We start from the raw sequence: 23,143 nt of genomic DNA, 5'->3' as shown, positions 1-23,143 counted from the left end.
GTTACAGAAAGCATTAAGACCGCCATTTTATTCTCTAGGGGTGTCAGAAAAGAGACTATATAATGTTTAGGGGTTCTAAGTAATTTTCTAGCAAAATAAAATGATTTTAGGAAGTCTGAAAAATAGGTCTGGGTTAAGCTAAAAACTCTGAGGGTTTAATAGCCAGCTAGATGTAAATATAATAAATAAAACACAGCTGCATGGAATGTTTGTATTGTCTGCCTGGAGGAAGTGTCCCAGTGACAGCACTGAGCTCCCAGCTGTAATGCACACCATGGCATGCACGAGCCTCCGGGATCAGCCCACATCCCTCTGGCAGATAGAACGCTCTGGTAACAAGCACTGACGTACGGAAGCCCCGCCTCCTACGCCGGGGCACGCATTGTACACCCGGAAGTGGGACAGGAAGCCAGGGGGCTGGTTGTTGTGATTGTTTGGTTAGCTCGGGAAGTCGGGCTGAGGCTGTGGGCAGCTCAGCCGATATGCCTTTTATCGCAGCAAACCAGCCTGAGCTGATCCGGAGCTGCCAGAAAGATGTGCAGTTCCAGGGCTGTCTGAAGGGCCAGGCTCATGAGGCCTGCCAGGCTTTTACTGGTGAGTGTGCCTGGGCACAGGTAGGTACACACGTGTGTGTTGTGATTGGGCGCTGTATTGTTCATGCATGGTGGGAGAGGGAGCCAGGGAAGAGTCACAAGGAAGGAGAAGTGATGCGTTCTATATACACTGATATTGATGCTCATTGTAAAAATGTTTTTTTTTTTTAACCTACCCAGAATGCACTGTACCTGACCTGTCTGTTTTTATTATAGGTGCCAAGAAATGGCTGCAGTGGAGGAAAGAGATCGAGCTGCTGTGTGATCTCACCTACTACACTCTCACCACGTTTTCAGGTCAGGTATCTGGGATGTCAGTGCATGCATAGACCCCCCCCTGTCAGTTCTTTACTTGCACTTCTCATACACTTTAGATGACAGATGCCCCTTCTAGGTGTTTCCAGTGGGTTCAGGTGACGATCTCATGTTCAGGATTTCACCCGCTAGCTGCTGTCAGAGAGAACAACCAATCAGGCAGAGGAGAGACCCTTTCCTCATCCTAGTGCTACCTCCCTTCCCATATAAGCAGCGTGTGCGAGCAACCATCTTCTACGTCATCCTTACCTCCTAAAGGATAGGTTCACCTGTGTAACATGCTCCAGCCTCCTTTTCCCCCTCTGTGATCTCCCCACACCCGCTGTCAGAATTGAACCACTGTAATACAGGGTACTTCCACTCCTTTCCTGCCCAGGCCAATTTTCAGCGCCCAGTCACCATCTTTCTGCAGTTTTTAGGTGGCATTTAATCACCACTGGGGGTTTTTATTTTTTGCTAAATAAACAACAAAATAAGCATCTTTCTTGGCTTCTTTCATAAAAGTTTGCAAAGTAATCTTTCTCCTTTTACTGATGAGCGCTGATGAGGCGACAGTGATGGGTGCTGATGAGGCGGCAGTGATGAGGCGACAGTGATGGGTGCTGATGAGGCGGCAGTGATGGGAGCTGATGAGGTGGCGCTGATGAGGCGGCAGAGATGGGAGCTGATGAGGTGGCACTGATGAGGCGGCAGTGATGGGAGCTGGTGAGGTGGCACTGATGAGGCGGCAGTGATGGGAGCTGGTGAGGTGGCACTGATGAGGCGGCAGTGATGGGAGCTGATGAGGCGGCAGTGATGGGAGATGATGAGGGGGAGATGATGAGGTGGCACTGATGAGGCGGAAGTGATGGGAGATGATGAGGTGTCACTGATGATGAGTCAGTGATGGGTGCTGATGAGGCAGCAGTGATGGACAGCACTGATAATCGGGGCTCTGATTATCTGTGTAAATGTCCCCTGTCACATTTGCTGGTTACTGTCTCTCCTCCCTCACTGTTACAGCAAATGAGGAAAGGAATGCCCATAACAGCCAAGTTTTTATTTACATGTGATTGGGCACAGCTGATCATATGGTTAAGGACCACTGTGATTGGCCCTTTACCGCAATCTGTAATCAGCTGTGTCTGAAGGACACATTGATCACAGAGTGCGGGGGGGGGGACGTGGTTCTGGGAGGATGTCCATGGATGCCCGCCCAGAACAAGAGAGCCATGCTGTAGCTGTCTTCCATCTATAACTTGGGCTTGATGTGGTTGAAAGCAGCGCAGCTGAGCAGGGCTCCACCCACATCGCTGTCGTTCATCCACAGAGCTTTGTGAATGAACTAATTTTACCATCAGCCTCTGTGGATGACGGCCTTTAGTTCTCAATGAACAGCGAGGTTGCTGGTAGAGCGTCCTCATAGTTTGATTCTTCCTGTCATTCAGTAACTGTCTTCTCGTACATCAGCTATACTGAGTGTCTGCAGGAGCCTGGCATTGTATCTGCGATCTGCTGATTGCGGGCACAATGCCATAAAGTGGAACTAAGCACCACAAAACGAATACCCTATTTAACGACTACAGCCTTGGAAGGATTTAACCTCTTAATGATCAGGCTGTTTTTTTGCAATACGGCACTGCGTCGTTTTAATTGATTGCACCGTTGTGCGACACTGTACCCAAACAAAATTGATGTGTGCCCCCCCCCAAAATAAATTTCTTCATCAGTTTAGGGCAATATTTATTCTACATATTTTTGGTAAAAAAAATCTCAATAAGCATATAATGATAGCGTCTACAAAATAGGGGATAGATTTATAGCATTTTTAATAAAAAATAAAAAAATATATATATTAGACATAGACTATATATATATAACATTTTTACTAGTAATGGTGGTGATCGGCATTTTTTTTTTTTGCGGGACTGTGACATTGCAGCGGGCAGATCGGACACTTTTTTGGGACCAGTAACATTTATACAGCTATCAGTGCTATAAAAATGCACTAGAGAGATCGCTGTTCCTATTTACTGGGAACAGACTATCACACTGAACTCCCCTGACAGAACGGGAATCTGCTTTTTTACATTGGCAGATTCCCGTTCTGCCTCTCTGTGGAGCAATGGCAGGTGGCCTCCTGCAATATGACATAATTTGCCTAGGCAAGAAACCAGGAAGTAACTGAAAAGATGTAACGTAAAAGTTTAAAACGAGTAAATATGATATACTTTCATATTTACTATTTCTGTTTACTAATGCTAGCAGCATAAGGATTAAAAATAGTAGCAATTGACTGAGAGAGTAAAGTTCCGCTTTAAGGGCTACAGAGTTATAAAAAATAATGCATTTTTTTTTTCACTTGCAAAAAGATGTACATATATTTATTTTTGTAAAAGATGAACTTGGCCCTTAAATATTCATTGGGGTTGGTTACTAAACATTGGCCCATTGATCTTGTACCGCCCTATTGATTGAAGCCATTTCACAGATCAGATTCTACAGTGCACATTTATAATGTGCGGTTTTGCTGCCATCATACGGCTGCTTTAAGATTTTGAAAAGGGAGAGTGTGGTATGTTTTATGACCACAAAACTTAAATCCCCCATTAGCTCTGTTTTCCAAAGCATGATTTAATAGAGAAGGATACTTTCCATAATCTACAATCTTGCAGTGGCGACTGGACCTCCTGAAGCCACTCTTTACCATTTGTGTTGCTGGACCTCTGCCTGAGGTCACCGCGTACAAGACAGAACCAGCGTCCACCTCGGGTCCTGCATTGTACATGATGACTAAGGATAAGCGCCGGCGTGTTTGCACAGCCCACGTGCAGAGCCCGCCAGGAAGTAGGCACTGCTCTGCGCTAATCACCGGCAGTGAGATGTTCTCCCGATCTCTGCAGCCGCGCCTCGGGACAATGTCTCACTGCTTGTGATCAGCACAGCGCAGTGCCGTCTTCCTGGCAGGCTCTGCACGTGGGCTTTGCAAACACGTCGGAGCTCATCCTTAATGATGACATTGAGGGTCTGTCCACATCCAGGGACTGGAGAGAAGTGGATGGGAGCACCAGATAAAATGAGTTAAGGTTACTATTACTCCATTTTAGACCCCCCCCCCCCCCTGGTATTGAGTTGGCCAGCTCTGCATTCAGCTTCAAGCTTTTATTATTATAATTGATATGGCTTTCACATTTTACTTAATATTCTTTATTTTTGTGAGGGTATTTCAATAGACGGGTTTGTAGGCTTTGCATCTAATATTTGTCAGACTGCTGAGCATGAATATAACGAGATAAACCACTCAAACTGTGTTGTTGAAGTCAGTAGGGCTGATTTACAAAAGGCAAGTGGATCGTTCACTTTGCAAGGGAATCTTCCTCAGACAGTAGTGAATGGGTGAATTTTCACTTTGTAATAGGATTGTACCAATACTGGTATTGGTACTAAGCATTTGCACTAGTACTCATACTTGCTCCGACACCCAAACTGATACCTTTTTCGGTGTCGTTTGAGCCCATACAAAATGAATGGGCTCAAATCACACCACAAAGAATCACATTTGGTTTTCTGCACCACTCCTGTGTGAACCCTGGCTTGTCATAGTGACTTTAGCCTGGGTTTACACAGAAGCGTTGTGGAAAACTGCATGCGATTCGGACAGAAACCGCACCACATTCCTGTTCAAATCACATGCGATTCTTTGCGATGTGATTTGAGCCCATTCATTTTGTATGGGCTCAAATCAAGCTGTAAAGGTATCGGTACTCATTATCGGAGAGTATTTGGCCAAAAGTATCAGTACTCATACTCGCCGGTAAAAAAAAAATGTTTCGGTGCAACCCCACTTGGCAAAGAATACCCACACGCAAGGAAGATTTAAAAGGAAAAAAAACAGCATTTTTACTTGCACGTGATTGGATGATAGAAGTCCGCAGAACTTTACCCTAATGCACTAAGCTCTTGCGAAGTAAACCGTCTGTTCACCATTTGCAATCAATCCCAGTGTGAGCAGATGGATAGGTTGCACTGTGAGAGAAACGCAACGCACAGTCACTTTGCTGCCTTACTAACCAGGAAGCAGAATCTAAATATCTATGAACAAATATAGGTGCCCCCTCATATTTCATTATAATTTGACAGAAATATATAAAAAGGAACCATATTTTTCTTAACCACTTTAGCCCCGGACCAATTTTCAGCCTAAGGACCAGGGGGCTTTTTACAATTTCGCACTGCACTGCTTTAACTGGTAATTGCGCGGTCGAGCAATGTTGTACCCAAACGAAATTTGCGTCCTTTTCTTCCCACAAATAGAGCTTTCTTTTGATGGTATTTGATTGCCTCCTGCGATTTTTATTTTTTGCGATATAAATGGAAAAAGACCGAAAATCTTGAAAAAAATATATTTTCTACTTTTTGTTATAAGAAAAATCGAATAAACTCAATTTTAGTCATACATTTAGGGCAAAATTTATTCAGCCACATGTCTTTAGTAAAAAAAAATGTCAATAAGCGTATATTTTTTGGTTTGCGCAAAAGTTATAGCGTCTACAAACTAGAGTACATTTTCTGGAATTTACACAGCTTTTAATTTATGACTGCCTATCTCATTTCTTGAGGTGCTAAAATGGCAGGGCAGTACAAACCCCCCCAAATTACCCCATTTTGGAAAGTAGACACCCCAAGGAAATTGCTGAGGGGCATGTTGAGCCCATTGAATATTTTTTTTTATTTTTTGTCCCAAGTGATTGAATAATGACACAAAAAAAAAGTTTACAAAAAGTTGTCACTAAATGATATATTGCTCACACATGCCATAGTTATATGTGGAATTGCACCCCAAAATATATTCTGCTGCTTCTCCTGAGTACGAGGATACCACATATGTGGGACTTTTTGGGAGTCTAGCTGTGTACGGCACCCCGAAAACCAATCACCGACTTCAGGGTTTCTAAGGGTGCAAATTTTTGATTTCACTCCTCACTACCTATCACAGTTTCGAAGGCCATAAAATGCCAAAATAGCACAAAACCCCCCAAATGACCCCATTTTGGAAAGTAGACACCCCAAGCTATTTACTGAGAGGCATGTTGAGTCCATGAAATATTTTATATTTTGCCACAAGTTGAAGGAATATTACAATTTTTTTTTTTTTTTTTTTTGCACAAAGTTGTCACTAAATGATTATATTGCTCACACATGCTATGGGCATAAGTCAAATTACACCCCAAAATAAATTCAGCTGCTTCTCCCGAGTATGGGGATACCACATGTGGGGGACTTTTTTGGGAGCCTAGCCACGTACGGAACCCCGAAATCCAAGCACTGCCTTCTGGATTTAAATATGAAACGCTACCAAAAAAAAACTGTTAGCGATCGCAGGGATCAGGCCTGACTCTGCGATCGCTGTAGTTATGTGTTTAGTGTTTTGTAAGTGACAGTGATCGATCGATACAGCACTTGGGTGGGCTAGGCGGAGGGGCAAAACGCAGGTGCTAGCAGGTATCTGGGCTGATCCCGCTAACAATGCGCTTTTTTTGGAATCCTAAACTGCTGGGGACGCTAGTATAGATCTGATCAGATCAGATATTGATCTGTTCAGATTCTATACCACTACGGGAGGTTTATGCTTTGCGCGTGGGGGTTAGCGGTACTGGCACTAACCTAGCGCTGCCTGGGGCGACGCAGATCCTGACCCTAAAACCTAATTGATATCACCCGCCGGGTGATCAGGGGGTTAAACCTTTATTGGGTAATAAATGGTGGGTGCCCTGATGCTATAAAAAGCACTAACCAGTCACCCGTAACACTTATACGGTGATCACTGGTGAAAGGGTTAACTAGGGGCAATCGAGGTTCACATTTTTATTAGGTAGTATATGGGGGTCCCTGGCGCTATATAAAAACCTGACGGGGAACCTAAATAACTAACTGGCTAACCAGCTACACCAGTGACACTTATACAGTGGTTGCTGGTGAAAGGGTTAACTAGGGGCAATCAGGGGGTTAAAACCATTATTGGGTAGTATATCGGGGTACCTAGCGCTATAAAAACCTGGCGGTGAACCTAAAAAAATAACTAGCTACCTAGCGACACTAATGCAGCGATCAGAAAAACGATCGCTTAGTGACACTGGCAAAAGGGGGTGAAAGGGTTAACTCTAAGGGCAATCAGGGGGTTAAACCTTTATTGGGGGGGGTAGGGGGCTACCCTGGACCTAACACTAACTGTCCTGACAGTTTTTACTGTCACAACTGACACTGAATGCAGTGATCAGTAAATAAATGATTACTGCAATCAGTGACACTGTGACTGGGAGGGGGAGGGGGGGGGGGTTGTGTGCCTATGTGTACCTACATGTCAGTGTAGTGTTGGTGCACACTTACTTTTAGTCTTCTCTTCGAGGAGAATGACATCACTTCCTCCCTGCCTGTGTATACAATACACAGTGGGAGGAAGCTTCTCATTCGCCAGGAGCGATCAAGAGGGGATGGCCAGAAACCAACGGCCATCCCCTCATCCCGGATCGCTCCTGAAGCGAAACGGACCTCCGCATCCAGCGGGAGGGGGTCCGATCGGACCCCCCACCCGCTGGAAGGCAAGCACGTACATGTACGTGCTTGTGCCTGTACATGCCATTGTGATGACGTACAATGGCATGCGGCGGTCGTTAAGTGGTTAATGGATAGGTTCACCTTTTGGGAACATGTTCCACCCATTTTTAGGGTGGGACATGTAACATGTTCCCAATGCTGCAGCCGCGGCCCAATTGCCCTAGTGTGGGGAGAAGTTCCCCATACCTAGCTGTCACTTTTTGAAATCAGTGTGGCTGGGCTCCGCCCACATTACCACATCATTTATTCACACAGCTCTGTGTGTTAGTGAACTACAAGCCCCAACGTCCTTTGTTGCTGTCAGCTTGTAGTTCTCGTTGAGCTACCATGGTGCGGTTGAGTGCCAAGGTAGTTCATTGGTTCTTCATGTCAGGCTGTATCTGATTGCCCATACCGTGAAAAAAGATAAACTGACAGATCTGCAGGGGGCCTGCATGGCACCAGAGATCTGATCGCTGGTGCAATGCTTTACAAGCTCCAAAAATAAATAAATGCCTAAATGCCTTTTTTTTTTTTTTTGTTTTTTTGTGGTCATACTCTGGAAAGATAATTTTACATTAAAGTGATGGAATTCATATGTACATCTGGAAACCTTTTTAAAAGCCTATAGAGTTGATTAAAAATGTAATGTATTTTATTTGAGTCCAGGTCAGTTAAAATAAAGTAGTGTTTTTTTTTGGGGTTTTTTTTGGTTTGTTTTTTACTTTCATGGGAGCACAGAAAGCTTCTGGTCAATATCAATAATTCAAATTAAATTGAAAAAATATATATAATATTAAAAAAAAAATTATTAATTTTTGTAGGTTACCAAACCTTGGGAGAAGAATATGTTAATATTGTCCAGGTGGATTCTTCGAAGAGGAAAGTACCATCCATTCTGCAGCGCTCTCTGCTCATCTGCTGCCACACCTTGTTACCTTATTGCCTGGATAAAGAACTAGCTCGCTTAGAACAAGAGCTCCAGATAGAGATTGATGGGGTCCGAGTTCCACACAGCTTGTCTTCCGGTAGTCACTATCGCTCATGGATGTGGAAGTGGATGCACAGAAAGATAGCTTCTCTCCCAGAGCAACAGAAAAAGACTCTGGTCAAAACGGTGTATGTCATCAGGCAGAGTATCACCTTTCTTAGAAGGTTGCATCTGGCCCTGTTCTATATGAATGGAGCATTCTACCACATTGCCAAACGCATCACTGGTATCACTTATGTAAGTGGCCTGTTACTTGTTATGAGCCCATAATGTGTTTTACTATATCTGCAGTGCTCTCCCCGAGGAGGCTTTTGCTGAGCAAGAAAAAACAAAGTTCCAGGGAGCAGGATCAGTAAGAAGTACAGTTTTATTTCACACAATGCATAGCCACACCATACTCCATGTGACAGCTTGGCAGTGGAAGGGTATAGCAGCAGCTTGAACAGGAACTACCGCAAGTCTCTAAGCTGAAAACGTGTAGCTAGACCCCCCAAAATGGATGGAAAACAGTGGCGTCTGTCAGCCTCCTCTACACATGCAGCAGACACTAATGGAGATAGTGGGCGGGGACTATGTGTTTAGGGGTACCGCACCCCTTTTTTTCAAGTGTTTCACTTAAAAAAGGAGACGGGGCCCCTGAATTGCAAAGTGATTGCAGCAAGAAATGCCACTTTGTGTCATCAGGAGGTCAGGGGATATAATGGATGTTTTCAAAAGGAGGCTTTTGTAAAGCCAACAAAATCAAATTTCCAGGGTGATAGAGGAGGTCTTAAGAGAAGCATGTGTTTGTTTTTTTTATATGCCATATTCATACTACCGCCTCTAACACTGAGAACCGGGTCACTGAACACTGCTGATGGCTCGGTTCTCTCCCCTCCCTGAGCAGAGAGCTGGTGCCTGTCAGTCAGCAACTCTCTGCTCCTCCACACTGACTGGAGCGCTGAACTGTGGAGTGGCGGGGAGCGACCGTCTGAATGGCTCGCTGGGAGGCTGAGACTCCTATCAGTCCAGGCACCTGGCAGATCCAGACTTCTGAAGTTGGGATGAAATGATGCCTGGACTTCAGACCGCTCTCTGCTGAAAATGGGTCACAGAAGTGCAAAACGAATTACACTCCTGTGACCCATTGGAGAACCCTAGCCGAATGAGCTCAGGCTAGACATCTTTTTTTATTTATTTTTTAACTACCAAGTGCTAGGCAAAAAACTGTGCTATGTATTGCAGGTGGGGGGGTTTGGCTGCCAGCGGGGAACCTCTCCTAGAGCGTGCTTCTTGTATTGGTTGCGCCTAGTATCTTGCTCCCGCAGGTGGCGACATCAAACCTGTCCGTCATGAAGATCTGGCTGCGTCATGAAAGGAAGAGAATGTTTTCTGGCATTTCTTTTCGACAAAAGTTGATGAAATTATCAACTTTTGTCAATTGGATCTGTCTATGACTATTTCTAGAGCCCCCCCCCCCCCCCCCAAATACTTGCCTGAGTGCTTTATCGATCCAGCGCTGTGCCCATCTGCAGTGGCTCTCACAGGTTTTGGCTGAGAGCAGCGGGAGCCATTGGCTTCTGCTAATATCAGTCAAATCCAGTGAGGAGGGATTTGCACTATGTGTGTCAATGGATGCACACAGCCTTGCTTGGGAGCAAGATCACATGTGTGCCACCATAGGAAGAGACTTCCTATGGTTGCACACGGAGAAGAGGAGGAGCTGAGCCCCAGCTGGGGACTCCAGAGGAGGACGTTCGTTTGTTATTTACAAAAAGACAGGCACCGCTGTCTACGGCGCATGCGCCGTAGACAGCGGCGCACTGAGCAGGCCGCAGATCACTGCGATATGCTGCTCGTGTTGGCTCCCGTGCGCATGCGCAGGAGTGACATCATCGCGGCTTGCCGAATCCACAACGCCGGAGCAGCGAGACCCAGAAGTCACTCTGGGATACATGGCAGCGGCGAAGATGAAGGCGGAGGACCGCTTCGGGGGCTTCGTTCTCAGGCAAGTTATTCATAATGAGCTAGTGTGCTATGCATATTAGCTCATTATGCCTTTGCCTTGCAGGTTGCATTTTTTTTTTTTAAATAGCCTTTTACTTCCTCTTTAAGTTAGTTTTGTTTAATAGGCCAGGAAAATCCAGGTCTCTGGGTATATACAAAAAGCTTTGACAGGCAAATTATTGTTCCACAACCTGCCCACATTACCAACCCATTGTTGCATCAAATCCCATGATGGAAGTTGTATTTTGCTAGAGAGACCATACACACTCTGATTGGCGCTTGCCTATTACCTCTTCGTCGCCTGGGCATCGCTGCAATTTGTGAATGGTAACTGACATTACAGACATGAGCAAGGTAGGTTTCTCAGGAAGTAGACTGCTTGGCAAATGTGGTTAAGGACTGAAAGTATAGAGTAACAAATAGTAACTAGTCCAGGGTTCAGCTGTAAGTTTGTGTATTGCTTCTACAGTATTCTGAGCGATTCAGTCATCAGTTTTACAAAGTTGATTACAGTTATTCAATTTTATTTGCATGAAGCCCTGTTACCTCTATAAAATGTATTGATTATTTCACATGTAGATGAGTGCTCTCAGTACATAAACGGATATTGTCTTCTAATGTTTTTGATCTCCTGAATCTCTTCTAGCTGCGTGTCCGTGGATCACTTAGAGATGATAATATTGTGCGTCGGGGTTACAGTCTCCTTGGAGCCGTATCATTGGTTCATCTTATGTTGCTGCTGTATGTCCAACTGAATAATTTTCAGCAAAAGCAGGAAGCCCAGCAGAAATTCAAGCTACACCGCAGAATGTCCTACCAGAGGTAATCAGATTAGAGAAAGAGTCTCATTTATTTTTTAGGATGGTGTTCGGTCCTATAGGGGCCAAGTACATGTTGCACTTTGTCCCCTCTTCCTGCGTACCTACTATGAAAAGCTAGCTATGTGATTGGACAACAGTGCCAGCAAGAGGGGTGAGGGCATTCTGTGAGACCACATAGGCTGGTCTTTTCATAGCAGGCACACTCTCGAGTGTTTTAGATATCCCAGGAGGCTGTGGGCGATTCTGTACATGAAAGAAGGTATTTACTAAACGAGAGAGAGAGGGGGGGGGGGGGGGGGGGGGGACATATTTGATTATATAAACCATATTAGTTACAGGTCTGCTTTAAAGTGAAACTTCATCCAAAAGGCTATTGCTATAGAATTTTTAGCTGCTGACTTCTAATTTTTTATTTTTGTGGAGTGAACAACTGCTTTACGTTTTACATTATCAAAATATTCTAATCTAAGGCTTTATATATACACTGGCTTAGACTTACCGCGTTTTGCATTATCCTGTGGCCGGCGGTCAAAATTTCCTATTCTGAACACGATTCTTCTGCGTTCAGGAGAGGTAGTACAAACACACATGCTCGGAAGCAAGTCGGTCTTGTAAACCAGCGTTCATAATGGAGAATTAACATTTGTGACGTGGCAAATTATGAAATCTTGACATGCAGCGCACATTCTCTTCTTCTTTAATGCGATAATAATGAAGCTGCTTTGCTGTGATACTGATGGAATTATTGCAAACTAATTTTCAAAGGCTTTTTTTTTTTCTAGTGATATCAAGGAAATTTATTATTTATTTTTTATTTTTTCTTCTTATTTGGGCAAGTTACCACAACATCATTATCCTGTAGTTTTTAAAGATCAAAGATACAACTATGTTGGTGTCCCTTGTCAATTTTACATTGTATTTTTTTTTTTTTAAATGTAATTGCCTACTCCCAAACTGTCATTTGAAGTAAAACACAAATAAAATTTAGACATGCTATCTGCCAATAGAACTTAACCAAAAAGTGTATTCTATGCATCCAAAATTATAGAATATAACAAATCAAATCATATTCAACCAAAAAAATAATGTAATGTAATAACTAAAGCAATAACTCCAAGGCCAATAATAACCACTTCCCGCCGAGCGTAGGCAAATGTGCGTACTCAGCTTTTGGAGGTTATGCCGGGATGATGCCCACAGCTGCAGGCATCATCCCAGTACCGTTTCTTAGACCTTTCACACCACACTGCCCATTGCGTCGGCGGTAAAATGCTGCTATTTTTAGCAGCGTTTTACCGCCGGATTTGTGGCGCATTTCGAGAAAGGGTTAAAACCGCCAGCAATATGCAGCAACAGCGGCGTTTTGCCGGCGGTATTACAGCGCTGCCCCGTTGATTTCAATGTGGAGGAGCGGTAAACACACCGCTCCAAAGAAGCTGCTGGCAGGACTTTTTTCTGACGTCCTGCCAGCGCACCGCTGTAGTGTGAAAGCCTCGGGGCTTTCACACTACACACAATGGTACAGCTTCTTTAGGGCGGATTGCAGGCGCTATTTCTAATGCTATAGCGCCTGCAAAATGCCCTGGTGTGAAAGGGGTCTTAAAGCGGGTGATCAGCTTTCCAGGGATAACAACCGATGCGGCTAAAGCCACTTGATTGTTATCCCGGAGGAGCGGGAGGCCCGATTGACAATCCACCGCTTTCGGCAGCTAGTGACACTGGCACGAAGACGGAAACTGCTTTGTTCCAGTCTCCTGGAGGTTCTAAGTAATTTTCTAGCAAAAAATAGTGATTTTAACTTGTAAACACCAAATGTCAGAAATGGGCTTACTCATGAAAGGGATAAATAGCACGTTATTTCCTCTGTTTACGCAACACGTCTGGTTAACGAATGGCCGCTCAGAAACAAAATGAAAACCGTGAACTGAAAAGCACGAATCAACACTCGCCAAACTTCTACTAACATGAAATGAGCAGAAGGAGCCCAAAAGGTGGCACTGGAAGAGCTGAAAAACCACGTAGTACACAACTACGTTCGTAAATTGGTGGCCAGCATTTGTGTGACCGTGTGTATGCAAGACAAGTTTTGAGCCAACGCCCTTCAGACAAAATTCCACGGTTTTGTTGGTGGAAAGTCCGATCGTGTGTACCAAGCATAATTCTGGTAAACAAGGACATGTCCTTAGCTGAGGGGTGTTGCTTTGGCACCGATGGCTGTGTGATTACAAGCTCCAGTGATGGCAATCCAGACCTTGAAAGAAAACCTCCAGTGTCTTGTATAATTCCATGATTGTTTGTTTTTTCAAAATACTGCCTTGTAGAGTAAAATATTCTACAGCCTAAAGGTAAACTAACTTTTTAGTCTGTTTACTTTATAAACGATGCTTCATTTTTTAATAATCTTTTAGGCCACTACTTTCATCTTGTACTATTTTATAACTGACTTGCTGTGACCCTTGGTTCAGCTAGGGCATGATGGGATAGAAGTCTATTTCTCAGACATTGCTTTGTGTTAATGTGTCCAGTTTAGATACAAAGAGCAATATTAACACAGTCATTCCATAACCAAGCCAAGCTATGCTGTACTGTAAATATCTTCTGTTCTGTGTTTTTTGTAGGGCTCCTCCACATGAGAAATCCTACCAGAGACCCTCCAAGTGCACATTATGTTTAGAACACCGTAAGCACACTACAGCCACACCTTGTGGTCACCTCTTCTGCTGGGAGTGCATCACTGAATGGTGTAACACCAAGGTGAGGGTTCTTTGTGTTTTCTACTTATTTTCTCTTAGCCTGTCCTAGAAAGAATGATGCAGAAATGTCTGATTGCTGTGGACCACACCTCCACTATTGTTTGCATCGGCTTCTATATTAACCCCTTTTTGCTTGCCATACGCATATATGTGGAAGCCCAGCAGTGGGTCTAAACACCAAACTGCCACATGTATGCGTACATCTGGTGTTATTCTTTTCTGGGCACACGCTCCATTGACTCCTGGTCACTTGTATCAAGAGACAGTGGGGGGCAGACTTCAATTATACGTGATCACTCTCATGGCCAATTACGGTGATCACATGAATGGGAATGTAATGCCTTCAGTTTTACAGCCAGCTCTTAACGGCTGGAAAGTGTAATAAATTGTATTGTGCATATAACACATTTTAGAGCTGCATGATTCTGGCTAAAATGAGAATCACAATTTTTTTGCTTAGACTAAAGAGCACGATTCTCAATGCTTAACATTTATCTTTCACGTTACACAAAAAATGGGCTAACTTGAGTGTGTGTGTGTGTGTGTGTGTGTCTTTTTTTTTTTCTCCTTATTCACTGAACGGTATTTTGCCCCAAAAAATAGGATTTTTTTTGTACTCACCGTAAAATCCTTTTCTCTGTAATTCACCAACCAACACAGCTCCTCTCTTAGCCATTGGGTTGTTATGCCCTATTACTAGGCGATACTAGGCATTAGTTGTAATACAACACTCAGAACTCTTAGTTCCGCCCAGGGGGGCGGTCCCTTGGGCAACAACCCTCCAGCCTGCCATGCAGCCATCAGTACGTCAACAAGCAGTATAACGTAAAGATAAAAAGGAGGGGCAGGTGCTGTGCCAGTCGGTGAATTACAGAGAAAAGGATTTTACGATGAGTACAAAAAAATCCTGTTTTCTCTTATATTAACCGGCCGACACAGCTCCTCTCTTAGCCAATGGGACGTCCCCAAGCAGTGTCAAATGAGGGGTGGGAAAACAGAATAGAAACTTCATACACGATGGCAAGTGGGAACTAGTGTAACTTTACCCACAAAAGAACAACAGTGCGTGGAGAAATCCACCACAAAACCAGGGTACCCTCGACAGGAGTGACTACCCACAACTGCACCAAAAAACTGCGGAATGTATTGCAACAGCGCATTAACTTAACTGTACTGCATTTTTATCGAAAAACCAGGAAAAAATTTAATATAGTGCATATTCAATTGCAACTATACGGCCGCCTGCAAAACTTTGCGGCCAAAATAGGCATCGGCTGATGCACTGACGTCTACCTTGTAGAACTTGGTAGACCCGTGGACAGACGACCAGGTCGCCGCTTTACACACCTGCGCGACAGATTGGTGTCGGAAGGCCCAAGACGTTCCGATTGTCCTTGTGAAGTGGGCCATGACCGGAAAGGGGGGCACCTGCCCCTTCAAGGCGTGAGCTTGCACTACAATCTGATCCACCTGGAAATTGTGGCTGACGAGACCGCCCTGCCTTTCTTTGGACCAGCCACCAAAACAAACAATGAGTCTGACTTCTGAAAGGGAGCAGCGGCAGACCAATACACCTTAAGAGCCCGAACCATGTCCAGAGCATGAAGGGCCACCTCCTTAGGGTGTTTTGGCTTAGGACACAGAGATAGTAATACGCGGGGGGGAGAGAAGAGAGGGAGGTGAGGGACCCCCAAATTGACCTCCCAGGGAATTCCCAGCTGCTCAGCCCCACCAAGGCAGGGAGAGCTGTACTTGCAAGTCATGAAGAGCTGGGAGACATTCCATCACATGACCACTCACTGATCAGTACAGGGTGGCTGCTGGCCCAGCATACTGTGACGCAGACATCAGTTGCCCGGTCATATGTACGCCCCGGAGCATAAAAGCTCACGACCACCTCTGGAGCTGAGGTTTTGTCGTGGCCTGCCTAGCTCGTAGCTGCGGCCTGCACACTCTTGATGGCCGGACTGGGGAGACTACAAGGATAAGAGTATCCAGCTTGTCGCCCAGCCGGCTGTTGATAGCAGATCACAGGATCAATTGCGCAAAAAGTCACGCTTCTGTAGAAAAAAGCACAGACCGATGGGCCTGCAGGGTTCCTAGATCCTTCTCCTTCACTACTCAAAATAAAACTGATGGCTGCATGGCAGGCTAGAGGGTTGTTGCCCAAGGGACCGCCCCAGAACTAAGCATTCTGAGTGTTGTACTACAACTAATGTCTAGTATCTCCTAGTAATAGGGCATAACAACCCAATGGCTAAGAGAGGAGCTGTGTCGGTCGGTGAATATAAGAGAGAATTCAGTTTGAAAGAATACCGTGTGTATTAAAATATTGCAACAACCTCCATTTTATTCTCTATGGTCTCTGCTAAACAAAAATATATAATGTTTGGGGGTTCTAAGTAACTTTCTAGCAAAAAATACTGATTTTAACTTGTAAGTGACAAATGCCAGAAAAGAGCTTAGTCTTGAAGTGGTTAAACTGACCTCATTTACAGGCTGAAGTTCATCCCTTTGATCTAAAAGAACCAAATGATACTTGGTTTATAATTCTCTCCCAGTGCTGACAATGTTGAAAAACATTTGCTGGCTTTTTTGTTGTTTTTGACAGCTGACTGAGCAGAGAACGGCTCTGCACTTGTTATATAAATCGTGGAAATGCTGGATTAAGATCATGAGGGGGGTTGAATCAAGATCGTGATTTTATTTGTTTTTAAACGATTAATCGTGCAGCTCTGAACACCGCTTGCCACCGAGAGGGGTGAACAGCCATTGGGCATGGCTGTTTACCATGTGATCAGCCGCGACTTCATCGCCCCACTTTGCACGGCGCATGCGTGTGATCGGGAGTGCGCTGCCTGTGCACGTCGGTGGCGGTGTGTTTTCCGGGAACACTGCTCATCACCAACGGGGTAAACAGCCATTGGACGATCATTAAATGTAAACAAACATGAGATGTTACTGGGTTCTCCTGCTCGCACACCGATCTTGTGTGAGAAGGAGATTGTGGTAACATCTCATTACCGCTTACAGTGTACACCAATCACACTAATTGCGCGCTTCCCCCCCCCCCCCCCCCAAATAAAGAGGACCTGTCGCCACTCATCAAAGTACCAGTCACCAGCCCATCAGAGTACCCGAGTACCTATCTGCAGCCCATGCCTCAGAATATACATTGGGGTGTTTGACCCCATTTTGGAAAGCAATTCCACTGGGCTGGTGCTCAAGGACCTTCAAAAGTGTGATAGGTAGGAATGAAATGAGATGTGTATTTTATGCTACTAGAACGCCTGCAGGTGCTACTTCAATGTCCTTTTGTATGTGGCTAGGCTGTGTAAAAGTCTCACACATGTCGTATCGTCATACTCGGCAAGAGTAGTAGAATGTGTTTTAAATATGCTATATACATGCTATGTGTTGGAGATGTATTATATTATAAATGGACAACTTTTTGTGTAGGGGAAAAAAAAAAAGCATTTTTCATTTTTTTTTTTCTTTTGCACGTTTTCCAAAAACTGGAAGAAAAATGAACCGTTCAAAAGACTCATTCTGCTTTTATAGCTTATACGTTGAGGTGTTTGCTTTCCAAAATAACCTGATAATATGACAATTTTGTGTAAAAAAATAAAAAAAATAAAAAATAAAAACGTAATTTTGCAAAGGATTGTGGGGAAAAAAATTACAACTTTAAAAAAACTCACCATGACTTGTTAGTGTCTCAAGAAATGAGATTCACCTGATGTACGGAAGGCCTGTTTAGATGTGATCAATTTTCAGTGATTGGCACCACAGCTTTGGGTTATATTTACCAAACATATGTAGCAGTATAAATTTTGGCCAAAATTTATGAAGGAAAAATTACTAATTAGCAACATTTTATGACAGAAACAAAGAAAAAAGCATGTTTTTTTTTTCACAAAATTTCTTTTTTTATTTTATTTATAGCACAAAAAATAAAGTCCACTAGTGATTAAATACCACCAAAAGAAAGCTCCATTTGTGTGAAAAAAAGGATGCAAATTTCATATGGGTACAGTGTTGCATCACTGAGTAATTGTCATTCAAACTGTAAGAGCGCTGAAAATTGGTCTGGGCAGGAAGGGGGTGTAAGTGCACTGTATTGAGGTGGTTAACCTCTTGAGGACCTGATGGATTTATCCCCTTAATGACCAGGCCATTTTTGCAATATTGCACTACAACACTGTACACAAAATTTGTCTTTTTTTTTTTTTTCCTCCCCACAAATAGAGCTTTCTTTTAGTGTTATTTGATCACCTCTGCGGTTTTTATTCTTTGCGCTATAAACAAAAAAAAATAAAAAAATTTGGGGTCAAGTGTGTTCCCTGGGTATGTTTACTAACTGTATGGGGGATGGGCTGCCTGGGATAACACACAGATCTTACTTTTCTGCTATACAGGAAGACTGATCTCTGTGTCGTCCCCTGTCCGAGTGGAGATCTGCCTTGTTTACTTCAGCAGGTCCCCATTCTGCCTCTGCGGGGAATGATCGTGGGCAGATGTCGAGTCTGTTGGACCCGCTAATTGGCTCCCCCCCCCGCTCATCAATTGGCGCACCCACACAGGGCCCCATAACGAGCCCGTTGTACACCTAAAGTGATTCGCACAGCCGCATCAGGTTGCCACAGTATAACTGTGGCAGCTCGTCGGCAATCGGTTAAAACATATTTAAACTTAAGAATAAAAACCTAATCTATTACAATTTACCAGTCCTTAGATGTGGTGCCTGCATTAGTCTTATTTTTCAGACCAATTAAAGTGGATGTAAACCCTCACATATATACCCAGTGAAGTGAACAGTCACAGATGATCCACAGAGATGAAACTAATTTCCTTACATAAGTTTTACATGTATATCTGCTATCTTCAGCTTTATATACGGTTTAGAAAGTTCATTGTGTTGGGTTCCTTTCACGCAGGCTTTCCACTCCGGCGGACTCCGTTTTTCCTCCAGTGGGGGATTAATCCGTTGATCTCCGCTGAGCAGACGGACGACGGGCCCATCTCTGCTCACTGTGTGGAGACAGACCTGTCAAAGCCCCGCTTTCCTCTATGGGAGATTGGGGGAAAACGGAACGCCTGTCTGTTTAACATATGATCCGATCCTCTAGACTGAAAATCCTGTTTTCCATCTGTCTGGATTTTACGGACAGGATCGGATTGGATGTTGGTGGATGTCAGCAGACATGTCACCGCTGACATCCACCGCTCCATAGAGGTGCATGGAGCGTCTGATCAGGTCCGCCTGAAAACTGACAGGCTGACCTGATCGAAGTGCCCGTGTGAAAGGGGCCTTAGGAGATTTTCTCCTCCTGGTTAGCACTTCAGTGATGCCTGGGCATAAAGCTGATTGGAGGAAAGGCACACACCCCCTCTCCTCATAGGTAGAGACTTTCAGTTATGTTTCTTGAATCTTTCAGGGCTCTGTTAATCTAAAGCATCCTCCCCGACACAAAAGTCAGGCTACTTTTATCATATGTGACAGAGGACTTGTCAGGAGTTATTAGGCTGATAACAGAAGAACGGAGTAGGAGACAACAAGGGGACAAAGTGCTTTGAAGAGCGAAAGGAAAACACCTTTCCTGATTCGGGTTTACATCCACTTTAAGAGAAGCTGAACAAGATATGTGCTGTTGGTTATTATGGATTTCACATCAATGTTTTTTAAAATTTCAAATCTCAATTTCAGGCTGAATGCCCACTGTGCCGAGAAAAATTCAATCCACAGAGGCTGGTGTACCTGCGGCACTACCGATGACTGTGACCGTCTTCCTCAGACCAAGGGCTCCACAAGGTGTCTTCACAAGCAGCCGTTGCACCTCTCACATACAGCTAAAGTGTTCTAACCTGTTTCACTGTGAGACTCCAGGCCAAACTAACTTTGATGTTTACACAATGTATACAGCCAAACCTTTGTATTGACAGGCTGTACCACGGGCCATGTGTATACCAACGTGACCGTTGCCTCATCCAGTGCACACTACTATAGTGGAAAAAAGTATAGTACTTACATTTTTACACTACTAGGTTATATATAAATGTGATCACTCTGGGTGATATAATTAGGACGAGTAACCAAACACCACTTGCACTTTACGGTAATTCATTGCACAGGGGTTGGACAAAAATTCTGCAAACGTGTATGTCAAAAGAAGGCAATTGTTACCTAGTATGGTGTTAAACTGCTTTTGGCATCCAAGATGGCCTGAAATCTCCTGGGAATTGACAGATATAAGTCTTGGGTGGTGGATAATGGAATCTGATACCACTCTTCATGCAAAAATCTGGGTCACAATCCTGCACAATGTCCTTTTTGTTTTAGTCAGTTGACCGCACTTGTGCTTCTCTGATGAAATTATCCCAGAAACTGTATATGCCTTCATAACCTTTGATACTGTACCTTGTGACACCACAAATTGGCAACCTCGGTCACAGAGACACCAGCTAAGTGGGCGCATGCAATTTGCCCTCTTTAAAACTCTGTAAGCTCATGACTTTGCATTCCTAGCAGCGCACGCAGTGAATAAGGAAAGTGAGGCTTCCCACCTGTTAGCTTGAAACATGTTGTTGTCACTTTCACACCTGCAAATCGTGTAGTGTTTCCATATCTTTGTCCAACCCCTGTATATCTCGGTCTTTAGCATAGACAAATAATTGGCTCTCTGGTGTCCCCTGCTGGCAACCACAGCTTGTAGCTTTAGGTTTAGCCAAAAGTGTGACAAAAGCTATTTTGTTCTGATTCTTTTGAACCAGCAGCTTCTGCCACTACCCAGCAGCAATAACCAGGCAGAAGAAATTGCAGAACTTCCTCTGGCCCACAAATGTGATTCTTTTAGGTCTTGGGAGAAGATGCTACATATTTGTGCATCTTATAAATAAAGCTAGATTCTAGGGTTAGCTATGAATTTCCATTGAAAACATCTTTTCCAAATGTTCAATCAAATTGCCCAAAAAAATCATGTAAATAACGCACAGCAAGAGACATTTTAATTTGCTGTGTCTACGCTCCTAATCCTTTCATCAAGGACTGGCTGCCCGGAGGAAGGATTTCTAATGTGCTGTACATCATTCCTAAGAATCATATTTAGCTGTGACTGAAAGGACTATAATTCTTGGAAAATGTAGTCAGAGGTTTGTATGGTGACCGAGCAATTTAACTCTCAGCTTAATGCCCACATAGCTGTGCAACACAGTCATCCACCCGCCAGGAATACTGATATTTGCATATGCTGTCCAGCAGTAGGTAAGAATGTGCATTGGTAGGACAGACCAGGGGCAATGCAAAACGGATCCATCCATTACAGGCACTTCTGACCTAAGGATATCAGCGGTGTCATGAAGGACTAAAGGTGGTTGTGGGACTGGTAGAACGGGTAAAGAGGAAAGGATGTGGTGATCAGTTTTATGAATGGAAAGATGCCTTTATCCAGCCCAGTGGTTGCCATCTTCCAAGATGGTTTATTCAGGCACTGTTACTTTTATTGGAAAGATATACCTATATTGATTCAGTTACACTCTGAGATTGCTTTTTAAAAGATGCAATAAAATTTCAGTTTAGTACCTAGTACCCCCAACAGGCCATGGTTTGGGAATTTCCCTTAGATAAAATATCTGTTTATAAATACCAAACCATTGACATTGATTTAAAGCGCTTATACAAGGTAAAGGAAATCCTGAAAACATGACCTGTTTGCGGGTACGTGAGGATTGAGGTCGGGAACCATTGCATTAAAGTGATTATTAAAACCAAAAATGTAATCTATTGCAGCTTACCAATCTTTAGATGGGATGGCTGTATTCGTCCCCCCCCCCTCTGTTTTCACTTAGTGATCTGATCAATAATGCACCTCCTGTATTAGAGTGCCTACATGCTGGATGAAGGAGCACAGGGGCACCTTTAGACAGCAGGTTTGTCTCGACACTAACTACATTTGCAGTAGAGCTTGCTATGTTGAAAAACAGACTTGCTGGCTGGATCATCAGATGAAAATAAAGAAAAGTAAAAAAAAATAAAAAATAATAATAATAATGCAGCCATGACATCTAACAACTGGTAAGCTGCAATATAATGTTTTCTTTTTTGGTTTAATACCATATGAAGGAACCACGTGTGGCATTGCAGTCATTGTTGGTGATGAAAGCCTAACCAAAGCATAGGGCAGTGGTTGCCTAGATTGGGGAAAAACAAAGAAAGGTAATGCTGTTCCAGGTAATTGTAATTGGATGGATCAAATGGGCTGGATGCTAGCCCCCTGGCTCGCCACCAAAGTGCGGAAAGAAAAAAGATGTGGCTGCACACAACCATAGATCCAATGTTGATTTATTCATGCCATCATGATTGCCACCAAGATAAATGACACAGAAGAGGTGATGCGTTTCACACCTAACTCGTGCGTCTTCAGAACACAAGTGTGAAACCCATCACCTCTTCTGTGTCCTTTGTTTTGGTGGCAGTCATGATGGCATGAATAAATCAACATTGGATCTTTGGTGTGCCACCGCCTCTTTTTTCTTTTCTTACCTAGATTGGGCAGTCAGATGCTTTGCTTCATTTGAACAAATCTTCTGTTGAATGTTTTCAAAATTCCAATGTGCGCAATTCTGTTTAAAGAGTAAATTCACCTTTACATAAAAATCTGTAAGGTGAACTTACACAGGTCCCCCTCCTCCTGTCCAGTTAGCAGGAAGGGAAACAAAAGAAGCAATAAAACAAAAAGTGTGGCACGGGTGTATTTTCCACAAATAGGCCGTACAGAATTACAAAATCCTGACACGTAAACGTGAATTTGAACTGTTTGTCTGGAGCTCAAAAAATGAGGCTCGTCAAAAGAACATGGAAAGTCCTTAATGTGCTGGGAGTTTCCCCTCAATACTCGAAGCTGAAAAGGTGAATTCATGAGCATGACATAGTATACACAGTTGAACACTTCCTAGATCATTTTACACACACACAGACAGCTAATTACAATACAGAGATGCAACCTCAGCGAGCATTAACATCATAGCCCTCTTTTTCATTTGTTTTGCTCTGTTGAGTTTTTCATGATTCTTCTACATCCAGTGTCTGTGTTTCTATATGGGATCATTGGACAT

The 23,143-nt window shown here is 43.7% G+C and overlaps 1 protein-coding gene across 1 annotated transcript; it reads left to right on the top strand.

Annotated features, from left to right (window-relative positions):
• Positions 1–384: 384 nt before the first annotated feature.
• Positions 385–21,572, top strand: PEX10 (peroxisomal biogenesis factor 10). Its single transcript, XM_077457671.1, has 6 exons — positions 385–594; positions 810–890; positions 8,306–8,709; positions 11,105–11,280; positions 13,898–14,033; positions 19,740–21,572. Exons 1-6 carry the CDS (start codon positions 483–485, stop codon positions 19,806–19,808), a joined length of 978 nt encoding a protein of 325 aa, XP_077313797.1. The 5' UTR covers positions 385–482; the 3' UTR covers positions 19,809–21,572.
• Positions 21,573–23,143: the final 1,571 nt, after the last annotated feature.

This window comes from Lithobates pipiens, unplaced genomic scaffold (genome assembly GCF_037356315.1).
Source record: "Lithobates pipiens isolate NorthernLeopardFrog02 unplaced genomic scaffold, aLitPip1_a1.2 Scaffold_27, whole genome shotgun sequence".
NCBI classification, from domain to species: domain Eukaryota; kingdom Metazoa; phylum Chordata; class Amphibia; order Anura; family Ranidae; genus Lithobates; species Lithobates pipiens.
The sequence above is the reverse complement of the archived record's forward strand: the minus strand, read 5'-3'. Positions and strand labels throughout refer to the sequence as shown.